At 56.4% G+C, this 24098-nt stretch overlaps 9 protein-coding genes across 9 annotated transcripts; 5 read left to right on the plus strand and 4 right to left on the minus strand.

The window, feature by feature from the left end:
* The first annotated feature begins 58 nt into the window (after nt 1-58).
* On the plus strand, nt 59-1888 carry BCV69DRAFT_281822 (hypothetical protein). Its single transcript, XM_025492125.1, has one exon. It carries the CDS (start codon nt 126-128, stop codon nt 1833-1835), a length of 1710 nt encoding a protein of 569 aa, XP_025349075.1. The 5' UTR covers nt 59-125; the 3' UTR covers nt 1836-1888.
* BCV69DRAFT_281823 (hypothetical protein) lies at nt 1609-4345 on the minus strand. Its single transcript, XM_025492126.1, has 2 exons — nt 3899-4345; nt 1609-3821 (listed from the first exon to the last, which is right to left on the minus strand). Exons 1-2 carry the CDS (start codon nt 4273-4275, stop codon nt 1889-1891), a joined length of 2310 nt encoding a protein of 769 aa, XP_025349076.1. The 5' UTR covers nt 4276-4345; the 3' UTR covers nt 1609-1888.
* Nucleotides 4346-4458: 113 nt separating this feature from the next.
* Nucleotides 4459-6560, plus strand: BCV69DRAFT_281824 (protein serine/threonine phosphatase 2C). The gene is made up of 3 exons (XM_025492127.1): nt 4459-5769; nt 5846-6285; nt 6374-6560. The coding sequence occupies exons 1-3, from the start codon at nt 4532-4534 to the stop codon at nt 6451-6453; spliced, it is 1758 nt and encodes a 585-aa protein (XP_025349077.1). The 5' UTR covers nt 4459-4531; the 3' UTR covers nt 6454-6560.
* Nucleotides 6561-7087: 527 nt separating this feature from the next.
* On the plus strand, nt 7088-8117 carry BCV69DRAFT_298119 (hypothetical protein; the record flags this gene model as incomplete). The annotated part of the gene is made up of 3 exons (XM_025494185.1): nt 7088-7174; nt 7252-7848; nt 7914-8117. The coding sequence occupies 3 exons, from the start codon at nt 7088-7090 to the stop codon at nt 8115-8117; spliced, it is 888 nt and encodes a 295-aa protein (XP_025349078.1).
* Nucleotides 8118-8223: 106 nt separating this feature from the next.
* BCV69DRAFT_160055 (DUF1000-domain-containing protein) lies at nt 8224-9625 on the plus strand. The gene is made up of 3 exons (XM_025489418.1): nt 8224-9023; nt 9111-9187; nt 9256-9625. The coding sequence occupies exons 1-3, from the start codon at nt 8438-8440 to the stop codon at nt 9313-9315; spliced, it is 723 nt and encodes a 240-aa protein (XP_025349079.1). The 5' UTR covers nt 8224-8437; the 3' UTR covers nt 9316-9625.
* Nucleotides 9626-9934: 309 nt separating this feature from the next.
* BCV69DRAFT_293149 (hypothetical protein) lies at nt 9935-12149 on the minus strand (the record flags this gene model as incomplete). The annotated part of the gene is made up of 2 exons (XM_025493827.1): nt 9935-11629; nt 11712-12149. The coding sequence occupies 2 exons, from the start codon at nt 12147-12149 to the stop codon at nt 9935-9937; spliced, it is 2133 nt and encodes a 710-aa protein (XP_025349080.1).
* A 1326-nt stretch (nt 12150-13475) lies between these two features.
* BCV69DRAFT_281827 (hypothetical protein) lies at nt 13476-15717 on the minus strand. Its single transcript, XM_025492128.1, has one exon. The coding sequence runs from the start codon at nt 15258-15260 to the stop codon at nt 13566-13568; it is 1695 nt and encodes a 564-aa protein (XP_025349081.1). The 5' UTR covers nt 15261-15717; the 3' UTR covers nt 13476-13565.
* A 128-nt stretch (nt 15718-15845) lies between these two features.
* BCV69DRAFT_281828 (kinesin-domain-containing protein) lies at nt 15846-19287 on the plus strand. The gene has a single exon (XM_025492129.1). It carries the CDS (start codon nt 16052-16054, stop codon nt 19151-19153), a length of 3102 nt encoding a protein of 1033 aa, XP_025349082.1. The 5' UTR covers nt 15846-16051; the 3' UTR covers nt 19154-19287.
* BCV69DRAFT_281829 (hypothetical protein) lies at nt 19098-23936 on the minus strand. The gene is made up of 2 exons (XM_025492130.1): nt 21902-23936; nt 19098-21822 (listed from the first exon to the last, which is right to left on the minus strand). Exons 1-2 carry the CDS (start codon nt 23829-23831, stop codon nt 19370-19372), a joined length of 4383 nt encoding a protein of 1460 aa, XP_025349083.1. The 5' UTR covers nt 23832-23936; the 3' UTR covers nt 19098-19369.
* Between the last annotated feature and the right edge of the window lie 162 nt (nt 23937-24098).

Below are 24098 nucleotides of genomic sequence, written 5' to 3' on the forward strand. Positions count from 1 at the left end.
CAGGTGGAGTGGCTGCTTCCGCATCGCCGGCCAGAAGAAAGTCAATCGTACGGACAGACGCTCACCGCTCCTTCCTCGCCAGTCCGAGCTGTACAGGCTCATCATCCCTCTCCTTGCCATCCAGCATGGATCAACAAGCCTTCCGCAGCCTCATATCCTCCTCTTCCTCTTCCTCTAGCTCAGCAGCTCCCTCCTCGTCCAAGCCCCGCGTCTTTGGAGCATCTCAAAAGCGTTCCGCCGGAGGCAGCTCATCCTCTACTTCTTCCAAGGACCTCTTCGCCCCTCGCAAGAAGACGCCTGCCAACAACAAGGACCGTTCAGGTCCTCGTCCACCTCCTAAGAACAGCGCGACAGGGGAGACGTACGTGGACCGAGCCAAGGCCCGTCGAGTTGGCAAGGAGGACGAGGACTATTCGGATGTGAATCGGCTCGCAGAGGAATGGAGGGTCAAGTGGAATGCTGCGCAGAGCGAAGAGGAGCGGAGAGACATCGAAGAGCAAATGGCCTTTCTAGGTGGTGATGCAAGACACTCTATACTGGTAAAGGGACTAGATCACTCCCTCTTGGCGCAGCAAAAGGCGAAGGAGGCAGGAGGAGAGGGGGACGTGGATGATTATCTGGAGAGGGCATACGATGAGGCTGCTGCCAAAGCGTCCTCGCCTGTATTACGGAGAGACGAAGAAGAAAGCCGTGCTTCTCCTTCTAGCCTAATTGGAGAGAAGCGAAGCAGAGAATCAGTCATCGAGGCACTCAAGCGGCGTAAGCTGGCAAAGGCACAGGCAGGCTCAGCTGCTGCTGACGAGGCCGATGATCGGCAGCAACAGGCTCGAGACGCAGAGTTCGAAAGAGCAAGAAAGCTTGGAAAGTTCAAGCCCATCAGTGCTGGCACTAGCAGTGGAGGGTTCAAACCGGTAGAGGCAGACAAGGGGGAGGTCATCATTACCAAGGACGGCAAACGGTTGCGCAAGAAGAAGAAGAAACCCGCCGAGGAGCAAGGCGAGAAGAGCGTGACGCCGACCAGGGACGCTAAGTCTCCTGGAGGGAAAGCAGCAACGGCTTCAGAATCGCCTCGAATCAAGTCCACAGTGAGAGAGACCGTGCAGGCCGTTTCGCCATTGGCCGTACCAAGTCCCAAGCAGCCTACGGTCTCACCTTCGAGACCCTCACCGCCGATACTAGCTGGAGCAGAGACAGCAAGCCCTAAAGCTCGAGCGATGTCTCTGTCTCCTCCGCCGTTGCCTGAAGATCGAAACGAGGCCCTTCCTCCAATACCTGGCACCGACGCTAGCACTGGCACTGGCGTAGACGTCGATGACGACGACGATGACGATGACGATATCTTTGCAGACGCCGGAAGATGGGAAGGGCTGCCAGACGACGACTCTGAAGACGACGAGGGAGTTGTGGAAGCTCAGAAAGATCGCCCAAAGGAGACGCTGGCACCTTCGGGCTCCACTAGCATGCCAAAGGGCAACTGGTTTGGAGAAGAGGACAAGACGAGTGGGCAACAAGCAGGAAGCGCTCCTCTCCCCGTCGGACTGAATCAGCTCCTCTCTTCCGTTCAGCACGGTGCTACTACAATCGAAGGTGCACAAGCAAGGGCAGAAGAAGAAAGTGAGGACGAGCCAGCCGAGGGTACAGGCCGACTGCAGGGCCTCTCTACCTCTTCCCTCCCCTCGAATGTCTCCCGGATGCTGCTACAGGCAGAGCAGGAGGAGGCGCGCAAGGCTGAAGAGAAGGAAAAGGGCTGGTGGAAGAAGAAAAAGGACAGAAAGAGGAAGAAAGCAGAGGGTGACGGTGCGGGGAGTGAAGCTGAAGATGGGGAGACGAATTGAAGAATAACGAATGAAATTGTACTTGTATCTGCATACAATGAAGACGACTTTCTTCACTTTTCCTCTGAGATTTCCTTGACAATCTCTCGCAACTCTCCCAGCCCAATCCGACCCAACGTGACGCCCAGCGCTCCGTCCACCCTCCTCCTCAGAGGCAGATGAATGCTCAATTCATCAGGGTACCTACACGTCACTTCTAGCAACACGGTCTTCTCTGCATTCTCGCTGTTCTGGCTGCTGAAGATGGTTCCGCTGCCACTGAGGGAACGCATGGCACCCTTGACCTCTTTGGGCGATCCATACAGGAAGGCGTTCAGCCAGCGAGCGGGAGAAGGGAGAGACTGGAACGCGTCGAAGGAGTACGAGTCGCTCTTCTGCGGCTGTTGTGAGGAAGTCCCGTTGCTGGAGAGGATCTGGCGAACCTGTGAAGTGAAAGAGAGGTAGTGGAGTAGCGCCAAGAGAGGGAGGAGGAAGGAGGCTTGTTCCCACGGATCGACGGGGGCGGTGGCGGCAGGCTTGGTGCTTGCGTCCGAGACGGCTGGTGCGACTTTGGCCTTCGTTGGACCGGTGGGATCCGTTGCATCACCCTTGTTCGAAGCCGCTGCTGCTGCGCCAGTAGTGCCTGCTGGACGTGTACCTGAACTCGGCTTGGTCTCCTTTGCGAGCACGGCATCGGCCCTGGACTGATATCGTTTGACTAAGGAGAGCTTGAGGTAGGCAATGACAAGGGAGAGCAGAGCGGAGGTGTCGCTACTCGTCTTGCCAACATCCTTTCTGACATTTTCATCCACACCTCCTGATCCAGTGGCGGTCTCAGTCCCACCAACATCAGCCTCGACCATTTGGAACACGAGTCGCATTGTCGGACCGATGTTGATGGTCACCGATTCGTCCGTGTGGAGACTGTTCACCGCACCCTGACTTGACAGGATCCGGGCCTCGGCAACGACCTCGTCGAAGAGCTCGCGATCGGCCAGCTCGGCTTGTGCAGATCGGAGACTGTCGTCGATGGTCTCAGACTCTCCGTCTTCCTGGTGTGCTCGCAGTGGCTCTGACATGATGCTGATCTCCTCGTCCCCGCGCTCACCGCTTTGAAAGACGAATGCTACACGTAGTCTCTTCTTCAGTCTCGAGGCAAAGACGAGCAAATCCCCATCACGCTTTGTCTTGTCTGAACCGGTCGCGGACCCTGTATCTGTAGGCATATCACGACGGAGGTAAGCCAGAGCAGTGCGTCGGTACTGAGGCTTCGACTCAGGGATGCCGAACCCGATCCAGGCATCTTGCTCTCCTTCGTCGAGCCGCATTCTTGCGCCAAAGGCAGACCGTCCTGGTCGACCAGGAGTGATGCCCCAGCCGTTGGACTGCGCCTGACGTAGTGCTCTCCATCGTTGCGCTGAATCAGTTGCACTTCGCTTCGAGCTTGCCGGCGCAGATTCGATCTCGCTGATCTGCCCCGGCTGCAGCACCTCTGCCGAGGTGGTCTCCCCACCTAGCCTCTGAGCGCCAGCCCTGAGGATGTCGATGGCTCTTGCCATACTCTGCCGCTTGTGGGCGAGAGCTGTACGCCGTCCCTCTGTGTACTCGTCCCTCTCCGCTTCATGCTCGAATTCAGGCAAGGTGATTAGCTTCCTCCTGCTCTTGAGGTCCCCTCCGCCCGTTCGCTCCTCGCTCGGCTGGTGCAAGCTCTCATTCTTGATGTTTGATCTCTCTATCGAAGTCAAAGCGATCGAGTATGGGTCCAAACCAAATTCCGCCTCTACAGCAGCTGCGCTACCAGCAGGGTGACGCTTCTCCCCGCCAACACCTGCGGAAGCATTCGAGGGAGCTGGGGACTCGGCCCTTGAGGCGGCAATGGATCCCGGACGAGTTGCGGCTACAGATGCCGAGTCGAGAGCGAGGTTTTGCTGGGCTCCTTTGGACTTATGGGAAGCTACCAGGAGAGATACGAGGGCCTGGGAGGAGTACAGCGATTGTTGAGCGATTCTACGAAGAACAGGCCCCGCGAGCAGTGTCAGCAAAGCGACAAGAGCGTAAAACCTTCATGTAGACTCCGTACTCACTGCAGTCTTCCCATGATATCTTCCTTGAGCTGTACGAACTCTTCCATTGTCATTGGCGAAGTATCGACCTCCTTGGCCTTTCCCTTGTGGTCCTGCTCTGCCGCGAGCTTGCCATACGACTCTTCCCCATCTGGTCCCCATCCGATCGCCACACTATCAGAGGCCTTTGCTTCGCCTTCTTTTGCTGGAGCATCAAGTTCGTCGTTGAGCTGGTCTATCGAGAACTTGGAGAAGTCGCCTCGTTCGGTCCAGAGGCGCAAGAGCCGCTCTGAGAGGGGAGCTTCACGAGGCGAAGGAGGTAGCCGGCTGCTTGAAGGAGCGCCCGGCGGTGGTTCGAGGTGGAGCAGCAGAGGGTGAGCGCCCACCGTATCTGTCATGTTCCGCAGCCCCGATGACGGAGGTACGAAGATGGATCAAGGCAATGAAGCTGGAGGCTGCTTGTATGCGAAGATCGGGAAGAGGTGAATGCCGCCGCCCCAGCCAGGCCGCTGCTCCTTTCCCCGCGATCAAGGCGGAAGTGGAGCGAAGCCGCTTCCCCGCTTCTTCCTTTCACACCGGATACCACCATCTGCTCACCCTGGATACCCAGTGCATAGGAGATTCGACTGTAGAATCTCTTGTGGGCCTCCTACAATGTCTCTCAGAGCACTCTTGCCCCGGACAGCTCGCTTGCAGACGGTGGCGAGGAGTTGCTCTCTGTGTCACCTCCCCGACCACTCCCTGTCATCCTTGGCATCCTCCTCCCGCCTCCACCTCGACTTCGTCCCACCGCAATACTGCTCGGTTGCCTCCGCCGCATCTTCAGCCCTTCACTCACAAACAAGATCGTACAAGTCCTTCGTCCGGATCCGGTCTCCTTCAGGCAAGGGGTCCGCCCGTGTACCCCTCACATCGTCAGTCTATGGCCATACCACCTCGCGGGGCACAAGACCTTACCAGGAGGATACCGCCTCTGTCTCCTGTCTTGAGGTCAATGCTGATGAGCTCAGAGCCTCTCTCAGGAAGGGAGGGAGGATAGCTACAGAAGCGGAACGGCGATGGCATTGGCCCGACGAGCATGAGGAGTTGGACGAGGAGCTCGCAGCGCAAGTCAATTGGTGGGGCATATACGATGGCCATGGCGGCGATTATACCTCGCGATACCTAGCCATGAACCTTCATCAGATCTTTGAAAATGTAACGGAAGACATGGTCACAGATACTGTACAGTACACTCGCGAACATGGAGGGTACTTCAGGAGGTTCATGGGTGGAGCGCTGGACCGGTGGGTTCAAAAGGACGAGCTCAAGCCGGTGAGGGGAGGCAAAGCTGGCAAGAAGCCGGGCAGCGAGAAAAGCAAAGGCAAAGCTAGTAAGGAACAAGGGCAAGATGGTGCCGATGGCGAAGCCTCAAGCTCTGCCGCTGAGGACCAGCCTAATACTGCTGGTGCATCAGAAGCAGAACGGATCCAAGCCGGAGATCGCCCGGTCCACGCCGCCACAGCGAGCCCTACCCCTCCTAAGAAGCCCAATGCTCCTCCAGCTGCACAATGGGACGACAATGGACTCACAAAGCGGATACCTGTGCCTGAAGGCATGGAAAAGGAGAGTTTGAGTCTATCCGAGCGCGCCACGCTTGCCTTCCTCGTGGCGGATCGTCATATTCTGGTCAGGCATCCTCAATTGCCTTCTGCGGACGCAGCGACGCACGGAGACGCCCACAAAGGGCGAGGTATCCAAACAAGAGATATGGAGGCGCGGGCATCGAAAGAGAAGGCGGGAGGTGATGGAGGTGGCTCAACCGCGAGCGTCCTGACGTTGCATAGTCTAGATGCTCCGCCTGTCGTCTGGTACGACAGTCAATTTCTGATGCTCGGAGCTTGGCATGTCGGGTGAGTACGAAAAGATATTTGAGGACATGCAGACGAAGTGAAAGATCGGCTGACCTTGCCCTTGGCCCAATTCCAGTGACACCCGCATGCTTCTCTGCCCCAGCGAAGACGGCAAAGCCATCCCGCTTACCACGCTCCACCACCCGGACGTTGCGTCCGAGTCAGACCGTCTACGTCGACTAGGTGCAGGTGTAGTGACAGACTCCTTCGGCGAAGCCCGCTGGATGGGCGCTCTCGCCAATACTCGAGCTCTAGGCGATGGAGAGTTCAAGGCTGCAGGTGTGACACCGGAGCCAGAGATGTTGAGCCAGGTAATCAGGTCGGATCGCTACTCGCACGTGACGATGTTCAGCGATGGGATCAGCAGCGTCATGTCAGATCAGGAGGTCGTGGATCTGGCGAGAGGATGCACGCACCCACAGGAGGCGGCCAAGAAGATTCTGGACTTTGCAGAGCAGCTGGGCGTAGAGGACAATGCGACTGTCTTGGTCGTGCCGCTGAAGGGCTGGGGAAAGAGTGAGTTATGAGCAAGGAAGCACAAACACGCGATCACATCGGACAGTCTTGCTGACTCCAGCTATTCTGTCTTCTTCACTCCCTGCAGTCGGCGGCTCGGACACTACTCTCAAGCAACGAGAATACCGGAAGAGCAAAGTAGACGTCTTCCGAGACAACCGGCAATGAGGGACATTTGTCGGACTCGGCGACGAACACCACCATTCGCTGCACAACTCGTCAGGTGTGCACTCAATACCACTCTCTTTCATCTCCACTGCACCAGAATGATCGTGAGCTCAGCAACGTGTGACGACTGCTTGCCGTAGAGGGCTGATTGACGAGGCGGCTGTAGATTGGGTTGCTCCCAGTCGTGAACGATTGCTACTACGTGAGGATCTGAAGTGCTTTTAGGCGGATTCATCTAGTACCGTCAGGTGGTGTGTCGATCGATCATCCCGTCCGCGGGTAGGTATACTTCGTACATGTTAGAGGACGAGGGCTGAAGCTCCAGCAGGGCATTACGGATTGTCGGACGGACGACACTCCGGAGACGGCGCCTGCTCGCGATAAGCGAAAAGGGTGGGCATCACAGATACGTACGTCGGCGTACAGATTGCTATCCTCATACTGGGCGCGATGGGCCGCGGGATTGCGATGCGGCTGATGTAGCAAGATCGTCAAGGGCGTGAGATTGTCTCGTCCATTCTGAGCATGGGAGCTACATAAGGCGCCCAGGTAGGCGTGTTTCGTGCCCTTGATCAAGCAACCCTTCTCCCCAATTTCCTTGTAGCGTACAAGTGTCTAATCATCCTTACCTATCATGAGACTTACCTACTCCTACCTCGTGTTTGCACTTGCCACTACTATCGCGACTGCCATTCGTGCAGCACCTACCGTATATGACGAAGTGAGTCGTCAGTCCATGCCGAATCACAGGAACTGTGTCTTACCTCTGACCCCACTGGCCACTTTGACTTGCTGCAGAGCCTCGCCTCCCGTGCTCCTGATCACCATCATGGAGATCCCAGCAACCTCAAGCACCCGGCCTCTGCCTGCGGAGGCAAGACGACATGGGGACGCATCGGTCCCTCCGGCTGTAAATATACCGGCAGGGACGCCGACTCTGCGAAAGAAGCTGAGCTCTCCCTACGAGCCATGAGGCCCGATAGCAGCCCCAAGCGTACTGAGGCGCAGAGAAAGGAAGGAGAGGAAGACCTTGGGCGTCTCAAATCGCTCGCCTTCGAGGACCATCCCGTCAGTCAAGGCGCGTCGCGACAGGACGAAGGACTGGAAGAAGCTCATCAGCCAAGGACTGTCAAAGATTTCGACGGCCAGGCGGCTTTTCCGCACCTCGATCATCAGGGCGGCAAGGCTGCACTCGAGCACGACCAGTGGTCGCAGTACTCCAGTCCTTGGCTCGAGGTCACTGACGAAGCCGGCCACTCCACTCTTTACGTCAAGGAAGCGAAGCATGAGCATGGAGAGAACGGATCGGACAACCAGGAGGAGCACCTCCATCGCCACCATCACCATGAAGAAGCCAGGGACAAAGGGTCTCACGAGGCAATGGAGATAAATACTGTGAGTGTCGGGACCGCCAAAAGATGTTGACTCAACGACTGAATATAGTGCCTGTAATAATGCAGGACGTGCGCAGGGAGGCAAATATGGCTCGCTCTCTCAAGAAGGCAGACTCCCATTCAGCCTGCAAAGATCACGAGCATGTCCACCATCAAGATGATCACGGTGATCATACCGCTCACGCTGAGGGACATGACAAGGCAGGACGGGGCAAAAAGCAGCAGAAACCTGACGGGAACAGCTACGCCCTTCAGAACTACACTTGGTGATTTGAGTAAAGGCTCCAGGGCGGAACTCTACACACTCTCCCTGCACCGAGTCATTGGAGGAATGTAGAAATAAAACGTACATAGCACTTTGTTCCCCTTTCTCGTCTACTCTTCCACCATCACCCTTCCGAGTATTGATCGATCCCACCCAATAGTACTGACTTGCCTCATTTTTCTTGGCAAGTGGAGGCAGTGCACTCACTTCCGTGTGTCCAGAATTCTGTTGTGTGTGACCTTCGCATCTTCTCACACAGATAGAGCGACTCTACTCACCTCGTCTCTTGAGCAGTGTACAAGCAGCGAATCTCTTTCCCTTCAGGATGATGTCTTGCTCTCACGATCACCACGGCCACGGCCACGGCCATGACCACTCGCATCACGATGACGACTCCCACATCCACCCAGACGAAGGTCCCTCTGATCTCCTCTACTCTTCCATCTCCCTCTCCCAAGTCACCTCGCTCAACACCACCTCTACCACTACAGCGCGCAACGTCTTCAAGCCCTGGAACGAGCGTAACAAGGGTGATGCGCCGGGAGAGGAAGATGATCCGAGCTTGTACCTGGAGAGCGACGCGGATGATCAACTGGTATTGCGCGTTCCCTTTGAGGGGAGCTGTAAGCTCAAGTCGCTTCTGTTGAAGTGCGGGCCAGGGCAGGACCTCACACCGGAGACAGTGGTGCTGTTTGCCAATTGTGATCCGCCGTTGGACTTTTCGGAGGATTTGGAGGCAAGGTGCGCCTTGCCTGCTACGAGTAGAGAGGGACCTAAACAGAAGCTCGAAAGCGTGGCGGTTGCTAAGGACGTGGTGGAGTATCCACTCAGGGTGGCTAGGTTCACTGGGGTGAGGGACGTGACACTTTTTGTGCCGAGCTCTTTGGGGGGCGAGAAGACGAGGATCTACTGTGAGTATGCGAGATTTGGGATGACTCTGCAAGAAGAGTCTGGCATTGACAGGCATGCCCTCTTACTGTCTTCCTCCTCGGCCACAGACGTCGGTTTCCGAGGTGATTCAACAACCTTTCGGAGAGAGGGACCCACCAATCTAGTGTACGAGGCCACACCTCAGGTGAGCGATATCGGTCATCCTGGTCGCGGACAAAAGGGAGTTGCTGAACACCCTTTGCCTCTTTTCAGCTCAAGGACCACAAGAAGATTCCCGGCACAGAGGCCGGCTTTGATAGACTAGGCTCTTGAGCTCTTGATGAATAGCAGACGAGGTGTGCAGTACGCCCCAAGCCCCGCTCGTACGACGCTATGCAATCTGCCACACAAGACTAGAGATGTCCTCCTCCCTCATTCGCTCATCGCCCCCTCTCTGGCCCACTCCGCATATCAGCGAGGAGTCAGAGCAGACTAGCTCGACCTAAATCTTCGGCGAAGTGAAGCATGACAAGCCTCAGCCTCAATTTCCCGCCCACGGGTACAAGACGAAGCACTATGCCATTTGCAATGAAGCGAAGAATGAGGGGTCCATCAGAACACTAGGAAGATAGATACAAGGTGAAGCTAGCAAGAAACCGAGTGAGAAAGAAGCACTTGAATGACAGTGACCTGACGAGAATGAGGGAAAGGAAGGGCAAGGAGGTGAATGCAGGACCAGTATCCGGGAGGCAGGGGAATCTCGAGGGAGAAAGAAAAGGAGGAAGAAGAAGGGGAAGAGAAAGGAGGAAAGGGCATGGAAAGGGGAAGGAAGGTATTTGAGGTGGCAGAGCGGCTTTGCTATGTTGCTGTCTTCCCTCTCCCCCTCTTTGTTCATCAACATCTTACTACGCAACGCAAGACGAGCACCACCACCACCACCACCAGCAGCACATCAAACCTTCACTCCCCTCTGCCCAGTCATCCCCTTCGACCGTCTCCACGAAGCAGGAGTTGAGACTCCTCCGCCCGCTCCCCCACCGCCACTGCCACCTCCCCCGCCTCCTCCGCCATTCTGGTTCATGCTAAGCTGACCAAAAGGGAGTGTCCCATTACCACCACTGCCGCCACCGCTGCCACTGCCACTGCCATTGCCGCTGGAAAGGAAAGCGGAAGAGTACTTTGAGCTATTCCCATTCTCGTGCGTGGGGGAGGTGGCGATGTGGATACTGGGCGGCTGCTCTCGCTCACGTCTCTCAGCGCGGAGATTGGGCACGAACGCAGAGCCGGAGCCAGAGCCCGAGCCCGAGCCAGAACCGTTATGGGGAGAGGGGATTCCAGTACCAATTGCAGGTGGGGAAGAGGAGAGTGGTTCTTCACGTATACTCGTCGATGTTGCTGGTTGATTTGCAATTAGACGTGAAGAGGAATTCGAAGATGTGATTCCTGCAGCAGCTGCTGCTCGAGCTGATAGGGAGGATCGGCGTGCGATGCTGGAAGAGGAGGAGGAGGAAAAGGAGCCATTACTACTGGTAGAGTGGGTCGAGTCTTTTCCTGCGAGCTTCTCGCCCGCAAAGCGCAGCATGGAGTTGGATACGTTCAAGGGGAGGAAAGCCCAGTAGAGTACGCCCTGCTCGTACCATTCGCGAGAGCCCGGGCCTGTACCCGCAGAGTGGCGAGGACTGGGAGGGGTGGGCTGGGAGACGGCTCGATGGCGGGTTGGGGGACTGATAGGTTCGGTAGAGGGACCTCGGCCAGAGTAAGAGGTGGAGCGCCTCTTGAGCATCTCTGGACTGAGCATCCCGCCGCTGCCACCGCCGGAAGATCCTGGAGAGTCAGGACCTGGGGCAGCTGTGATCCCTGCAAAGGACGAAGGGGAGCGGCCGTCGGTGAGGTAGGCTCGGTGGCCGAGGGAGGCAGTAGAGTTCCTCTGTTGGCCCAGGGCGTACTTGAATGCCTCGAGAATGTTCTTGCCGAGACTGCTGCTCCTCTCCCTTTCTAACCTCTCGGCCTCGATGAGCTCAGCATTGATAGCACACTCCCTGAGCAAATCTTCCAAACGCGCTTCGACAAGAGCGAACTTGTCGTCTGCAAGGTTTCGAAGATTCTCCTCTTTCCTCTCGTACTTTCTCATAGAACGGGACATCTGCGATAGAGGTACGTCGATGCCATCGCGGAGCAGTCTGACGTCGCTCCGAGACACAGTCGACTTTCGTAGTGCTGAAAGGTCCGCTTCGAGCCGAGCGATACGCCTCTTCATCGACTCTACCCTTGCTGATGGGTAATGCACGTCTTCTTGCAGTAGTAATGTCCTTCTCCTGATCAATTTGAAGAGGTGCAGCCATGGTCTGATACCTGCAGCCATCATGAACAAGCGAATGTTGAAGCGGTTCAGATACCTCGATCCATCGTGGAGGTTGAGCTGAAGCCAATTGAGTACGTAGGCTCCCACGATGGGGCTCACGACGCAGGCGGCTAGAGCAATCACCTCGGTCCGCTGAAGCTCGGCAACGGCGCTTTGACACCGCCTCTTTCGCTCTGGCGAATCGGCAGGAAAGCCCTCGTCGGCTACACTCTGATCATCTTGTAGAATGCGACGAGTGCGGGCGGCGTAGTAGATGTCATTTGGGATCTTGAGACATTGGAACAGCTGAGAGTGAGATGGGTAGGACAGGTGGTGAATGTGAGGACTGAACTACAAGCTGTTCAAGCCGAGCAGCTCCCGTACTCACCCAGAAGCTCGACAAGAGGAGTAGGATAGCATCACTCCACAAATCTGCCTTGCCACCCAATATTGCTCCCAGAGCTGGTCCAATCCCCACGATGAGTGGCGCATAGTGCCATCCTCCAAGTGAATGCTCTCCCGAGACTCTCGCGGCAATGATCTCTTCGAGCTCCTCATCAAGGGGAGCAGAAGAGGGAGGCTCAAGAGGAATTCTCATGCCGGCATCCTCGTCATCTTCCTCTTCCTCGAGGTAGGCTGCTTGTGGAGAGCGAGAGGGTGAGCGACGTGATGAAGAGGAGCGACGACGTGGAGGCAGGGAAGAGCGTCTTGTCTCGCCACTGCTACCGGCACCGAAACCGGTACTGCTAGAAGAGGACGACCTGAGACGCGAGTCGCCGCTTCCGCCTGGCGGGTCGGGTGTGGGGAGGTCAGCCATAGACGCCATCGCGGGCAGATGAAGTTGAGGTGACTTGAGTGAGGGCTCGCAAAGGTGGTTGTACAGAGGACTGTACGTGTGATGGCGACGTAGCGATGCTGTGTACCTTGGATGGTCAGCACACCCTGGAGGAGAGGCTGTTTATGCTCGCGCTTGCGTAGGCCGCACGGACTGCAACAAGAGTACTAGTGTGCGGCAGTGGTAGGAGAGATGTGAGATGTCTCTGGCTCTTTCAGCCTCGAGAGAAGGAGGAGTAGAATAAGAGTGAGGATGCTCGTGAGGTGGAGAAGAAGAAGGGCCCTTTTGGGTATTGTAGCTAATGACCCGCAATCTCAGCCAGAGCGGTATTGGCGGGTTGATGGGCGTGGTGGGTGTATGCGGGGTCGCGTGTGCGGGGTCGCGTGGGCGGGAGTGGGCCCGGCTAGACTAGACGAGAGTGACGGACTACTCCCCGCCACTGCCTGCACCCGACTTGAGGCCCTGAGCCGCCAGTCCGTCGTTTCCTGCTCACTCACCCACTCCGCCAATCTCAGACAACTCAGACTCAGGGCGAGGCAAGGCAAGGCTGGTCAAGCAGAAGACACAAGGTCAAGCAACGCAGCAGCCCTGCCCTCACCCGCTCATCCTTCCGGTCCAGTCTAGACACGACACGACGCGAGATGGACACGAGACAGGAGTGCCAGGGTCAGTCACGCCAGAGGTTTTGAAATAGATGCACATTCTTCTTCCCACGGAGGACTGCCTCGCCCTAGATGTCAACTAGAAAGGCTCTTGCTGACTGGGTCGGCGTCTGATGACACGACTGTGAGGGGGGCGGGGAGTGGGCAGGAAGACTTGACATACCAAACGCGTTCGTGTCTGCCTGCACACATGCGCTGCAGAAGTCCCTACGCTGCGCTATCCACAAAACGTGCTGAGAACACACAAACACGTCGGCGCCCGTCTTGATTGAACGCGCCGCCTGGCAGATACAGTGCAGGGAAGGGGCAAGTGTTGGTCTCGTCTCGGCTCGCCTCTCCCTCTTCCTCTCCCTCCTTCCCTCCCTTTCTCGCCCGTCTTGACACGTCTGACAGCCAGCCATCCCACTCTATCACTCTTCTCGCGCTCTGCTGAGATAGCGACTCGCTTGCCAATCTGTAATCTACAATCTGGCAATTTGTTCGAAGGAGGGATAACGGACACCGCATTGCACCTCCTTGCATCACGAGGTATGCGTGGCTGAGGGGAGGGGGGAGATGAGCGTGTGAAAGTGACTTGGCATGGCGAGACGTTCAAAGGGCGGACAAGGAGGGGAGGTTCGGAAAGAGAGACAGACAGGACAGGACACAGAAAGAGGTTGACGAGATTTTGTTCCATTTCAAGGTTCCAGCGGAGTGGGTATCATTATCATTCACTGAGGTGCACAAGTATCCTGAAGGGCAACGCCTAGTCCAGCATCTGGATCATTCCCTTCGAAGGGAGCTTACCTTGCCTCTCTGCATGCTCCTCCCCTTGCTCGTCTGGACTACTATCTTGCAAGGATTCGCTGCCAGTCTGTCGAACAGGCATTCGGGACTGCTCTTCCCTCTGCTGCCTCGCCAGACGCTTCGCGGCGAAACCTTTCGCTTTTGGTCCACTTTCGACCTTCTGACTTTCTCTTTGCGTGATTGCAGGCTCCTTCGTGACGCATGCCGGAAGGACATTTGGCTCAGGATCAATGGGCTTGATCCTGGGTTGGGCATCCGTGCTCTTATTGGCCGCCGACATCACGATGCTGTTTGCCCCTTCTTTCCCACCGCCTAGACGCTCCACCTCCAACCGTCGAGCAGCGTACCACCTCTCCTCTTCCTCCAGAGCCTTGACTTCCCCACGCAGCATTTCCATCTCCTCGTGCAGCGTCTTGGCTTCCCGCTGGCTTTTATGCGGTCTCAGGCTGCCTTCTCCCTCCAACGAGAGCGATGTCAGCGAGGAAAGAGCGTCTTTTGAACCGCTGTGCACAGGCTTGCCGAGGACTTCGGTGGACGAGAGTAGGGTGCCGTGACCGCTATTAGTGGCTGATGCACATGTTGCCGAGTAGAAGATGAGCTTGCGGCTGGCTTGCTGAACAGAGCGCTTCACCTGGCTCGGCTTGGCGACTTTACCAAGGGAGACGGGCAATACCAGTGCGGACAAGATGCTTGGCTGGGCCAGGGCGCAATCCATTAGAAGCCAGATATCTGCAAACGTCCCGTGAGCTTTGCTTGCCCGCTCCAATCCGTTGACAGTGATGTTGTCCTCCTCCATCAAGCTGGCAGCCTTCGTGTACAGCTCGAGCAGAAGCTGACTCGGCCTCGATGAGCGATCTCTGTCGCCCAACCTTGATAGCAAGTATGAAGAGACCGAGGAGGGACCAGAGAGCAGAAGATTCGCATCGCTCGAGGCAGAGGAAGCGGTAGAGGAAGAAGGGCCGCCTGCCTGAGCCGCGGGGAGAGCGAAGAGGAAGGGACAAAGCCTTGCGAGCAGATTGAAAGAGAGGACAATGAGCTCATACTCCCCAGAAGTCGCCCTAGACAGCAGAGAGGAGAATGAGGGGACATCCAGATGCAGGAGGATGTAGGTATACGCCGTCAAGAGAGAGACGCAGTTCCAAGCAAGTCCTCTAGCCGGCGGTGGCGCCGACTTGCTTTGTCTCACAGCGAGCAGAGTCTGAACTTCAACATCGAATGAAGGAGCATGCGGAGCCGTTCCCAGCGTCATGTCTTCCTCGACTGCTTCTCGATCTGGTCTGACTTTGCTTAGCCACCAGAGCTGTGCAGAAGAGCCTCCTGCAGCTGCTTGATCATCAGCGGTCCTCCGCTGCTCATCCTGCACAATCTTCTCCCATAGCTTCTTTGCTCGCTCCTTGCTCTGCAGCGGCGCAACGGTGTCCACATTCGCAGGTGAGGTGTCCTGAGTCGTTGACTGGTGCGGCTTCTCGTGACCAACAGCGGCCAAGAACGTTTCTCGCTGCTCCTTGTCCAGCATGGCGAGCAACGCTGCAGTAGAAGAGGGCAGATTGGCTTCGGTAAGATTACCGTGTGGGAGGCCTGTCTGACTCTCGTCGTCGCTATCTTCAGCGCTATCTTGCCCTTGCGCCGACTCTAGAAGCGACTGCAGATCCATTCCGCCTTCGCCATCATCCTGCTCTGCCTGATACCTCCTCAGAAGATCGAGGACCTCCTTACGCTGAGCATCTTTCTCCTCTGTCTCTCCTGTTTGCAGATCTGCGTCATGGTCAAGCCGGCTGACCTCTCTCAGCTGATCTTCAGCTTTGCCTTGAAATGTTGCGAGACATCCCGCGTGCTTCTTCTCGTTTCTGAAGCAGACAAGAGAGCAGTAGGGGATGTTGCAAGTGGGACAGGTGTAGGGCGAGGGATTACGATGGCATATGGCACATTTAGGCAGCTGCTGCGTCGAAGATGGCGCTGTGCTTATGACTGATGGAGATAGATGGAGATCTGACTTCGATGGCAGCCGAAGTGGCATCTACCAACAACTGTTTCTGACGGCAGCCAGGTAGGGAAGGGCTTGCTGAGAAGGATGATGAAAAGGTAAAGGTCCCTGTCCGCCCGCCTTTGCCGAGCGTGAGCGTGTGATCGGAGCGGAAGACGTCGCGGGTGAAATGTCAAAATCTCCACACAGCAACGGAAGCGAAGGTGTTGATTGACACTTCCAACGTCCGCCCCAGGCTGCATACACACACACACACAGAGTGTCACATACCCACACCCCACACCATATCCATCAGGAACACCCACGCACACGCAGCAGACACAGCATCATCAGACGTCAACATTCACAACAGCCTCACACAGACCATCGAGGCACGGCAAGCGGGCACGGCTGGGTGTCGAAGCCAATAGCCAACCAAGCCACTGACAAACAACAGCGCCTGCTGCACGCCTGCTGCAACGATGCTCTCGCCTCATCTTCATCCCGGCACACTTGATGCCTCGGCTCCCTACAGCCCACGTATGACGAACAAGGAGCCTTTTCGACCTACACCCAGGGTCCCGCTGGCTCATAGGCCAAAGAGCGATGAGGGTATGAAACCCCTTCTCAGCCCTGCTTACCTGGATCAGTACCCGCAGGCGAGCACCAGCCATGCAGGCGTCTCTCACCCGCGACTGGTCATTGCCAAAGCGGACGTGGTGTCCAGTGCACCGACGAGCCCAGTGGCAGATAAAGCCTCCTACTTCTCCCCCGTAGCCTCGGTTCCTCTTGACTCCCCTGCAAAGGCGCTGAGGCTCTGTCGCTCCACAGTAAACCTTCGGCCCTCATCCCCGACGAAGCTCGCCGCGCCGATCACAACGCGTCCAGTGCAAAGTCACCCTTCACCTTCGCCCCGTACACCTACCTTTGCCAGACCAATGACTCCAACTGCTCCTCCTGCGCCAGCCATTCACGTCGCAAGTGCAGCCTCATCGAGACCGGCCTCGCCAATCAAGGTAAGGGCAAAGGTGACGGATGGCATCTCTCCAAGGAAGAAGCCAGTCAAGGGACCTCCGCCCAAACCAAACATCGTCAGACGCGACCCTCAGCAAGGATTGGGCATCTCTATGGACAAAGCGGTCCCTCGCTCCCTCCATACCCACGACGCTGGAGCCGACTTGTCAGCCGATGCAAGCTTTTCATCTTCCTCTGGCCTGGATAGCGACAACAGCCAAGACGCTGATACTGTCACAGTGCACCTGCGTCTACGACCTCTACCTCCGGACGAGCCTTCAGCATGGGTCGCTTCGCCACTGACCTCTTCCGTTGCTTTGCAACCTGCTCTGGCATACGGACGATCATCCGGACTAGGCAACCACAACTTCGATGCCGTCCACGTGGGCTCCTCGAACGATAGTCTTTACAAATCGCTCGCAAAACCACTTGTCTCGTCTGTCTTGTCGGGCTTCAATGCACTCATTTTCGCTTACGGGCAAACAGCGTCTGGCAAGACGTTCACTCTTTCTGGAGATGACAAGTCCGGAGCTGAGGGCATCACACAGATGGCGGTCAAAGATTTGTTCAGGGGCATCCGAAGCTCTAAGCGGGAGAGAGAATGGCTGGTGCGATGTAGCTGGATCGAGGTTTACAACGAGGCGGTCAAGGACCTGCTGGAGCCAAACAACATTCCTCAGATCCGCTCGTCGACATCGAAAGGAACCTTTGTCGCGCCCTTGGCAGAGATTATTGTCACCTCGCCGGCATCAATCTTTGATCTACTGGAGCAGGGTCAAAAGCATAGGCACGTGAATGCCACAGATTGGAACGAGCGCTCAAGTCGCTCTCACACAGCTTTCAAGATCGTAGTCGAGAGTTGGGCGAGGGACGAGTCAGCTTCTTCGACCTACGTTGACGAAGACGGCTCGCCAAGGCCAGCGTCTCCGACGAAGGGCAAAAAGGTCCGTGTCTCAGAGCTGGTGCTGGTCGACTTAGCGGGTTCAGAAAAGTACGTCACCAAAGGCGGGCAAGAGCGTCGTGCTGAAGGAGCCAATATCAACAAGAGTCTCCTTACCCTGGGCAAGGTCATCTTCGCACTCTCCGAAAAACCTTCTTCGTCTTCCGGGATGGCCCAGCAACAGCACATACCCTATCGAGACTCGAAGTTGACTCGCATCCTGCAGAACTCTCTCAGTGGGAACTCCAAGATTGCTGTTGTAGCCACGCTCAATCAGACTACTGCCTCCATCGAAGAGTCCCTCTCGACAATCATGTTTGCCAAGCGCATCAAGAAGGTGCAGCTCTCTGCACAGCTCAACGAAGTAGACGCGCCCGAGTCGAGTGGGGAAGCACAGGCGCTTTTGGTCAAGTACAGAAGAGAGGCAGACGATCTCAGGCGGTTGGTGAGGGAGTTGCAAGACCGCGATCGCACTAGAGGCTCTGCAGATATCACCGTCAATGACGCTGGAGGCGCTGCGACACAAGAGTACATCGAGCAGGTAGAGGAGCGCTTGAAGGTACTGGGCAGCTGCGTCGTTCGCGGGGAAGGGCTCGAGGACTTCGACGAGCACGACGGCGATGAGGCCGCAGATGGCACTACGGCCGAGGAAACGACTGCCCGCTCTGGTCGACTGCGAGGAAGCCTGGCACCTATGAACAGACCCGCCACGCCTTCCCATCTCGACTTCACCATCTCCACTGCTGCCCTTCGACAACAACTCCACGCCGCCACTCGTAGGATCACCTCACTCGAAGCCAAGGGCACCTCTTCTTCCCCTCAGCAGAAGGACGAGTTGATCGCCAAGCTGCAATCTCAGCTCCTCGAAGCCGAAATTGCACTCGAAGCAACCGCTCTTCAGCCCCTGCCCAAGGTGCGCGAAGATGTCGAAGCCGAGTTCCTACCCCGGATTGCTCAGCTCGAAAAGGAGTTGCGCGAGTCGAGGGAGCTCAATGAGGAGTGTGTGAGGGAGTGTGAGCGGTTGCAAAAAGTGAACCAGAGGTTGGTGGCTTTGGCGCACAAGGAGACGAGTGAGCTGGTGGGGAGATTGAAGGAAGAGGCACAGAGCCCTGTCAAGGATCAGCTCAAGAGTAGAGGAACAGGCAATGGTGTAGGTCTCACGCCTACTATCAGGAGGCTCAAGGAAAGGGGAGGCGAAGCAGGCAGTGGTAGTCCAAGAGAGAGGCCCAAGTCCGTTCTGGGCGACATGGGCATGCGTAGCTCCAACACCACCGAGAATCCTTCCTCACCCTCAAGTTTCGCCAACAGCTCACCTCTGAAACACAAGGCCTCCGCTCGCGCCCTTCTGAGCGGTACACCGCCCAAGACGTTCCTGACATCTGCGTCTACTGCCCCTGGCTCGACAGCCAGGCGGGGCGCCAAAGTCGTCACAACCTCGTCATCGTCGGGACGTAGTCGCAGGAGTGCCAGCCATGACTTCAGCCTCAGCCTAGGCGCCACATCCCTCTCTGCCGGCGCAGGAGCGGGCACCAGAAAGAAGAGTCACCTCTTCAAGATGGCTGTGGGAGGACGTGGGGGGTTGGACAGTGATGAAGAAAACGCGGACGAGTCTGCTTTGCTGGATTTTTAGAAGGGCTTTACTAGTGGGCAAGGGTGGGCCAACAATTCTTCTTCGTCTTTGATTCGTTAGACTCTTTTATTCTTATACCAAGCTTGAGCCGATACCAGACATTCAATCCTAGAATCAATTCACTCTAAAAGACAAAAGAAAGTGACTGTTTACTTGCAAAGAGCGTTAGATCCAAACAATGCCGGAAGTCTACGAGTCGTCTAACCTTCCGGGGTCTCATAGAGACATGCTCAACGTCAGTTCCCTCGCATGGATAGCCAGCAACGGCACGTCCCCCGCTACAAGCACCTCTAATTGACCCAAGTACCGCTTCACCGCCTCGTCCTTCTGTGCCGTCCCTGGTTCCGGCGCAGGCAAGCTAGTGAGGATGACGCTGGTAGCAGAGGAAGAGGAGTGCGCTCGGAAGAGCTCGTTGAGGATTAGGAATTGCGCCTTGTTGGGCAATGTGTTGAAGGTGAGGTGCGGCAGGGTGGGACGCACCGTATCCTGTCTTCGTGAGGAGGGACGCGGCCGACGTGAACCTGGCTGGGTGGAGTCGTCCGAGTAGGAGCGTGGGTGAGGCTGCTGAGCCGACCGCACATCCTCTGCGGAGCTCTGCATCTCACTGCCGCTGTCAGAGATGATCGACGAGGAAGAAGACGCCAGACCACTCCTATCGGACGCAGGGGCGCGGACTGTCATCTGGCTTTCTGTCCTGTCCATCGACCGGCGATGGGAAGACTCAGAGTCCCATGTCCACTCTGTCGGCTCGTAATTTGCAATGGTGCCGTCTGGTCTTACAACAGGCGTGGAGCTCATCGATCCATACGAAGTTGACGCGCTGGCATCGCTTTTCAGTGGCCTCCTGACTGGCTCGTCGGGCAGGCCTCCTCCAGCTCGACCACTTGTGGAGTGAGAGCGACTACGACTCTGGGTGTTTCCGCTCTGGCTAGTCCTGGATATAGACGTCGGGGAATGAGTTCTGGACCTGCCGAACCCACTCGTACCGGCACCAAAGAATTCGTCCTCGCCCAGGCGAAGCAACTCGTCGCTGAGTCCTGATCCAACCGAATCAGAGTCGGAGTCTTCATCGTCCAGATCAGAATCATCTACCCTGGCTTTGGCTCGCGGATGAGAAAGACCAATGCGGATGTTGCGCTGGAAGTACTCCAGATGTTCAGGGGGTAGACTGTAGCCCATCATCTTCTGGTCGCGCCGTCTCTTGCGCTCGTCCGAACTAGGAGACGGGGCAGCGGAGCCTACACTGCCGATTGGCATACCCTGCTGCTGTTGCTCCTTTATCAATTCTGATCGACGCTTGGCTGCTGCTGCCTTGGCCCGTAGCTCGTCTTCTTTTCTCAGCTCCTTGAGCGTCATCCACCACGGGTCCCCTCTGAGGGCTTCCTCAATATGAGGCGACACTGGCGACTTGCCATACACAATTGCCTCGTACGATGCTACGCTCCCGTCTGACAGACAGAAGATGCGCAGCGATGCTGGGATCCGCAGATTGTCCAAAAGCGTTCTCACCCTTTTCCTCTCCTCCTCGATCTCGGCAGGGTCTTCGACGAAGACAGAGACCCGCAGGTGATGTGATTTCCACGTGCCAGTCAGGGAGAGGATGGTACCCAGTTGCAGAACCATCGTGTAGGTGTCCCAAGCATGTTCAGGCTCAGACTCTGGAGACGCGATCTGAATAGGCCACAAGTCGATGTACTGCTTCTCAGAACTTTTCTCGTAGTGAGCTTTTGCGGATGGACCCGGAAGTTGCATGATGTCAAATCCATAGGCAATAGCAACTGCTTTGTTGAGCGCTAGCGCATCCTCGATGATACCTATATATGCTTGTGCGGTGATTGGTGCTTCTCTCCGCGTGGTGTCTGTGGGTAGATGCTCTACAATGCGACCATCCCTAGCGCGACCTGCAGGCGTTACAGGATGAGGGCCTCGTACAGTGATGTCGCTGCCACTACTGCTATTGGTAGTTTGTAACGGCTTCGACTTATGTGAGGAGGGAGGCAAGGGTGAAGAGACTCCAGTGTGAGCGCGAGCCTGTCTCTGTAGCTCACGAGGAAAGCCCAAGACGACGATATTGGGCCGCATCCCTCCGAGACCTGCAGAGAGAATAAGGCTCCGCGCTCCTTCGCGCTCATCATTGGCTATCACGACATCAACGAAGGACTTTATGCCACTGAGGTCGACGAGCTTCAACCAGGCCATCTGTTGCTTCTTCAATTCCGACAAGCACTCGGTAAATTCGCCTTTGATGCAGTGGCCTAGGATGTATAGACCGCCTTTCTTCAGACTGTTGCAGAAGATGATTAAGTTCCACTCCGTTCGCGGATTGTTGGCGAGCAGCAAGACTTGTGGTCTCCAGTGCTTGAGATTTGTCTTTCTCTCGTCCAGCCTCAGCAGGTACTTCCTCGTCAGCCAATAATGGATATTGCGGGTGACATCCCCCCAAGGCTTCGGCGGACTGAAGACGTGAATGGCAATAAAGAGGATGACAGCGAGAAAGATGCAGCCGGAAGCGGCTGTCCTGTTTGTGAAGAACATGGCAAACAGACTAGCCAAAGCTCCTAAGCCTGCGGTGTAGATATTGAAGTACGGGAATGATGGCCTGAAGGAGGGAGCTCCGCCGGCTTTGAGAGCCAGACAGGCAAAGCTGAGAACGGCAAAGCATAGGAGAGCTGAGATGGAAGAGAAAATCGTGTCAGCCTCGAGACTCATTTCTGTCTGGCATCGCCATTGGTGTGGATCTGTACCTACAGGTCATAGTCACCAATTGGGCGATCAGGTTCACTGAGTCAACAAACAGTACCATCTGACAGCACACGTAGGTCGCAACAATACCATACGTCGGTGTGTCGGCCAGCTCTGTCCCTTGAGCGAAGACATCCAAGACGGGTAGTAGATGATCACGGGCGATGGCTTGCAGAACTTTGCCGCAGGCTTGGACTCCCAGCAGCGCAGAGAATGCCATACTCGCTAGCGCTCCAATGGTTATGAGAGAAGGCATGGCCGAGATATCTCCCATCACACCAATATCCTGGTAGAAGCTTGCACGGGAGCAGGTACCTGCCAACACGACGAAAGCTCCAGCATAGATGAAGAATGTGAACAGAAGGGACCAATTGGTTCCCTTCGGGATGCTTTTGCTAGGCTTCCGAAGATCTCCGCTCATGCTCGCCCCTGCTAGGACTCCCGTCACAGCAGGGAAGAGGACGCCGAATACAGACGACCAAGTCTCCTTGATGGCGCCATTGGCTGATCCAGCTGCTCCGCTGGTAAAGTGGGGAAAGAGGTTGCTCTGCAGCGTCTCCATTGACCAGCCAGTGTAGAAGACGCCTCGCTCAGTGTCCGAAAATGGGGCGACTAGGACCGACGAGATGGGAATCGACAATATCGAGATACCGAGAATGACAGCCAGAACCATTGTGGCCTTGATGAAGAGCCGAGACCCAACAAGACAGATGACCGTCGAGAGCAAAAGTACAAACGATCCGTAGATGAAATTCCACCAAGGCCCTTCTGGGAGACCGCTCTGTCCGTATTCGGCTCTTCTGCTTTCCCCGAATGCATCAGTGAGCGTTTCGACGAAACCCAGAGCGTTCAGACTCGCATTCAAAAGCTGACCAAGCCAAAAGAGTAGGCCCGTAGCGCCTCCGAACTCCGGACCAAGTGATCGAGAAGCTAGATAGAAGATGCCGCCAGCTCTGACGACGCCGTTGGTACAGATGGCAGAGATGGAAAGTGACGTCAGGGTGTCGATGGTGTAGGACGCCACCAATAGAGCTAGTGCACCAAGTAGACCAGTCTGGCCGAGAACGAAACCAAATCGAAGGAACAGGATAACCCCCAATATACTGAGCGAGACTGGTACGAACACGCCGTCCCAAGTTCCCAGCTTCTTCAAAGTCTCTTGCTGTTCTGAGTGATGCCGAGCAGGAGCTATCGATCTCCGGTCTACCGCCGACCCATCGAGGGCATGAGTGAACTGCTGATCCTCCTCAAAGTCTTGGGCAGAGCTGACTGCCCGCTTCTGTGGGCTTTGCTGCGAGAAAGCTACATTCTTGGACCGGTGCTTCAGGCTTCCGCCCATCCGATCGTTAGAAGCATCTGCAAGAGCGCTGCCTTGCTTGTTTTGGCTCACTTTCCTGCTATTTCGCTTGCTGCTGCTCTCGTCTTTCATGACTTCCGATGCGTCGCTCAGCTTTCTTTCGCTACCCGGCGGGCGATGATATTCCTCGTTGATGCTGTGGGCAAGGCTATGGGGCCTTGAAGCTCGATGCCCTCCCAAGGCCGGGGATCGTGCCCGTTCATTCCGCTCTGGGCTGTTTGTACGGGAGTATGACGAGTTGCGAGGACTGTGGAAGCCAGGCCGTAGGGGCGAAGAGGATCCCGGAATGCCTGGCGAGCTGGGACGAGAGCGTTCGGAATTGAGGTCCATGCGCCTGCGAGCTGCCATGCTGGAGGTGGGCCCTGCGCCAGAGGCCGAACGAGATACTGGGCGAGAAGAAGATGCAGATGCGATGCCATCACTGGTAGCCGTAGGAACATCCTCTCCTTGACTCTCGGATGTCTCATGTGTCTCGTCTTGAGTCTCTCCCTGGTCGTAGTCTACCGGCTCCCTCCTGAGGAGCTGGTTGGTGAGCTCCTCATAATCGCGATCGCCCTTTGAGGATACAAAGTGCGACATGGCAACGACCTGAGGCCTGTTTCTGACGATGCTAAGGCCACTTGGAGTGTTGGCTCAGGGGTGGAGCATTGTCGTAGGTGGGCTGAGGAGGACAATGTATGCTGCTGTGGAGGCGAAGGAAGGAAGCAGTGCCACTGCCTGCCTTTCTGCCTGCACGCCGTCCCTCCTTGCGCCCAGGCGTGGTGGCCCGGGCACACCCTCGAGCTTCTTCCTGACTGGCTCACACTTCCACGACATACAAGTGTGTGTCCTCACCTCTTCACATTA

The sequence above is a fragment of the Pseudomicrostroma glucosiphilum genome (assembly GCF_003144135.1).
Source record: "Pseudomicrostroma glucosiphilum strain MCA 4718 unplaced genomic scaffold BCV69scaffold_4, whole genome shotgun sequence".
Classification (NCBI taxonomy): Eukaryota; Fungi; Basidiomycota; class Exobasidiomycetes; order Microstromatales; family Microstromataceae; genus Microstroma; species Microstroma glucosiphilum.

Excerpts from the sequence above, each read along its gene's own strand:
- BCV69DRAFT_281822 (XM_025492125.1), top strand. The coding sequence starts at position 126 with ATGGATCAACAAGCCTTCCGCAGCCTCATATCCTCCTCTTCCTCTTCC.
- BCV69DRAFT_281823 (XM_025492126.1), bottom strand. The coding sequence starts at position 4,275 with ATGACAGATACGGTGGGCGCTCACCCTCTGCTGCTCCACCTCGAACCA. Across the intron at positions 3,822-3,898 it reads GATATCATGGGAAGACTGCA|AATCGCTCAACAATCGCTGT; the intron begins GTGAGTACGGAG and ends TGTTCTTCGTAG.
- BCV69DRAFT_281824 (XM_025492127.1), top strand. The coding sequence starts at position 4,532 with ATGTCTCTCAGAGCACTCTTGCCCCGGACAGCTCGCTTGCAGACGGTG. Across the intron at positions 5,770-5,845 it reads CTCGGAGCTTGGCATGTCGG|TGACACCCGCATGCTTCTCT; the intron begins GTGAGTACGAAA and ends GCCCAATTCCAG. Across the intron at positions 6,286-6,373 it reads GCTGAAGGGCTGGGGAAAGA|TCGGCGGCTCGGACACTACT; the intron begins GTGAGTTATGAG and ends CACTCCCTGCAG.
- BCV69DRAFT_160055 (XM_025489418.1), top strand. The coding sequence starts at position 8,438 with ATGATGTCTTGCTCTCACGATCACCACGGCCACGGCCACGGCCATGAC. Across the intron at positions 9,024-9,110 it reads CGAGAAGACGAGGATCTACT|ACGTCGGTTTCCGAGGTGAT; the intron begins GTGAGTATGCGA and ends CCTCGGCCACAG. Across the intron at positions 9,188-9,255 it reads TGTACGAGGCCACACCTCAG|CTCAAGGACCACAAGAAGAT; the intron begins GTGAGCGATATC and ends GCCTCTTTTCAG.
- BCV69DRAFT_281827 (XM_025492128.1), bottom strand. The coding sequence starts at position 15,260 with ATGGATCTGCAGTCGCTTCTAGAGTCGGCGCAAGGGCAAGATAGCGCT.
- BCV69DRAFT_281828 (XM_025492129.1), top strand. The coding sequence starts at position 16,052 with ATGCTCTCGCCTCATCTTCATCCCGGCACACTTGATGCCTCGGCTCCC.
- BCV69DRAFT_281829 (XM_025492130.1), bottom strand. The coding sequence starts at position 23,831 with ATGTCGCACTTTGTATCCTCAAAGGGCGATCGCGATTATGAGGAGCTC. Across the intron at positions 21,823-21,901 it reads CCAATTGGTGACTATGACCT|CTCTCCTATGCTTTGCCGTT; the intron begins GTAGGTACAGAT and ends CTTCCATCTCAG.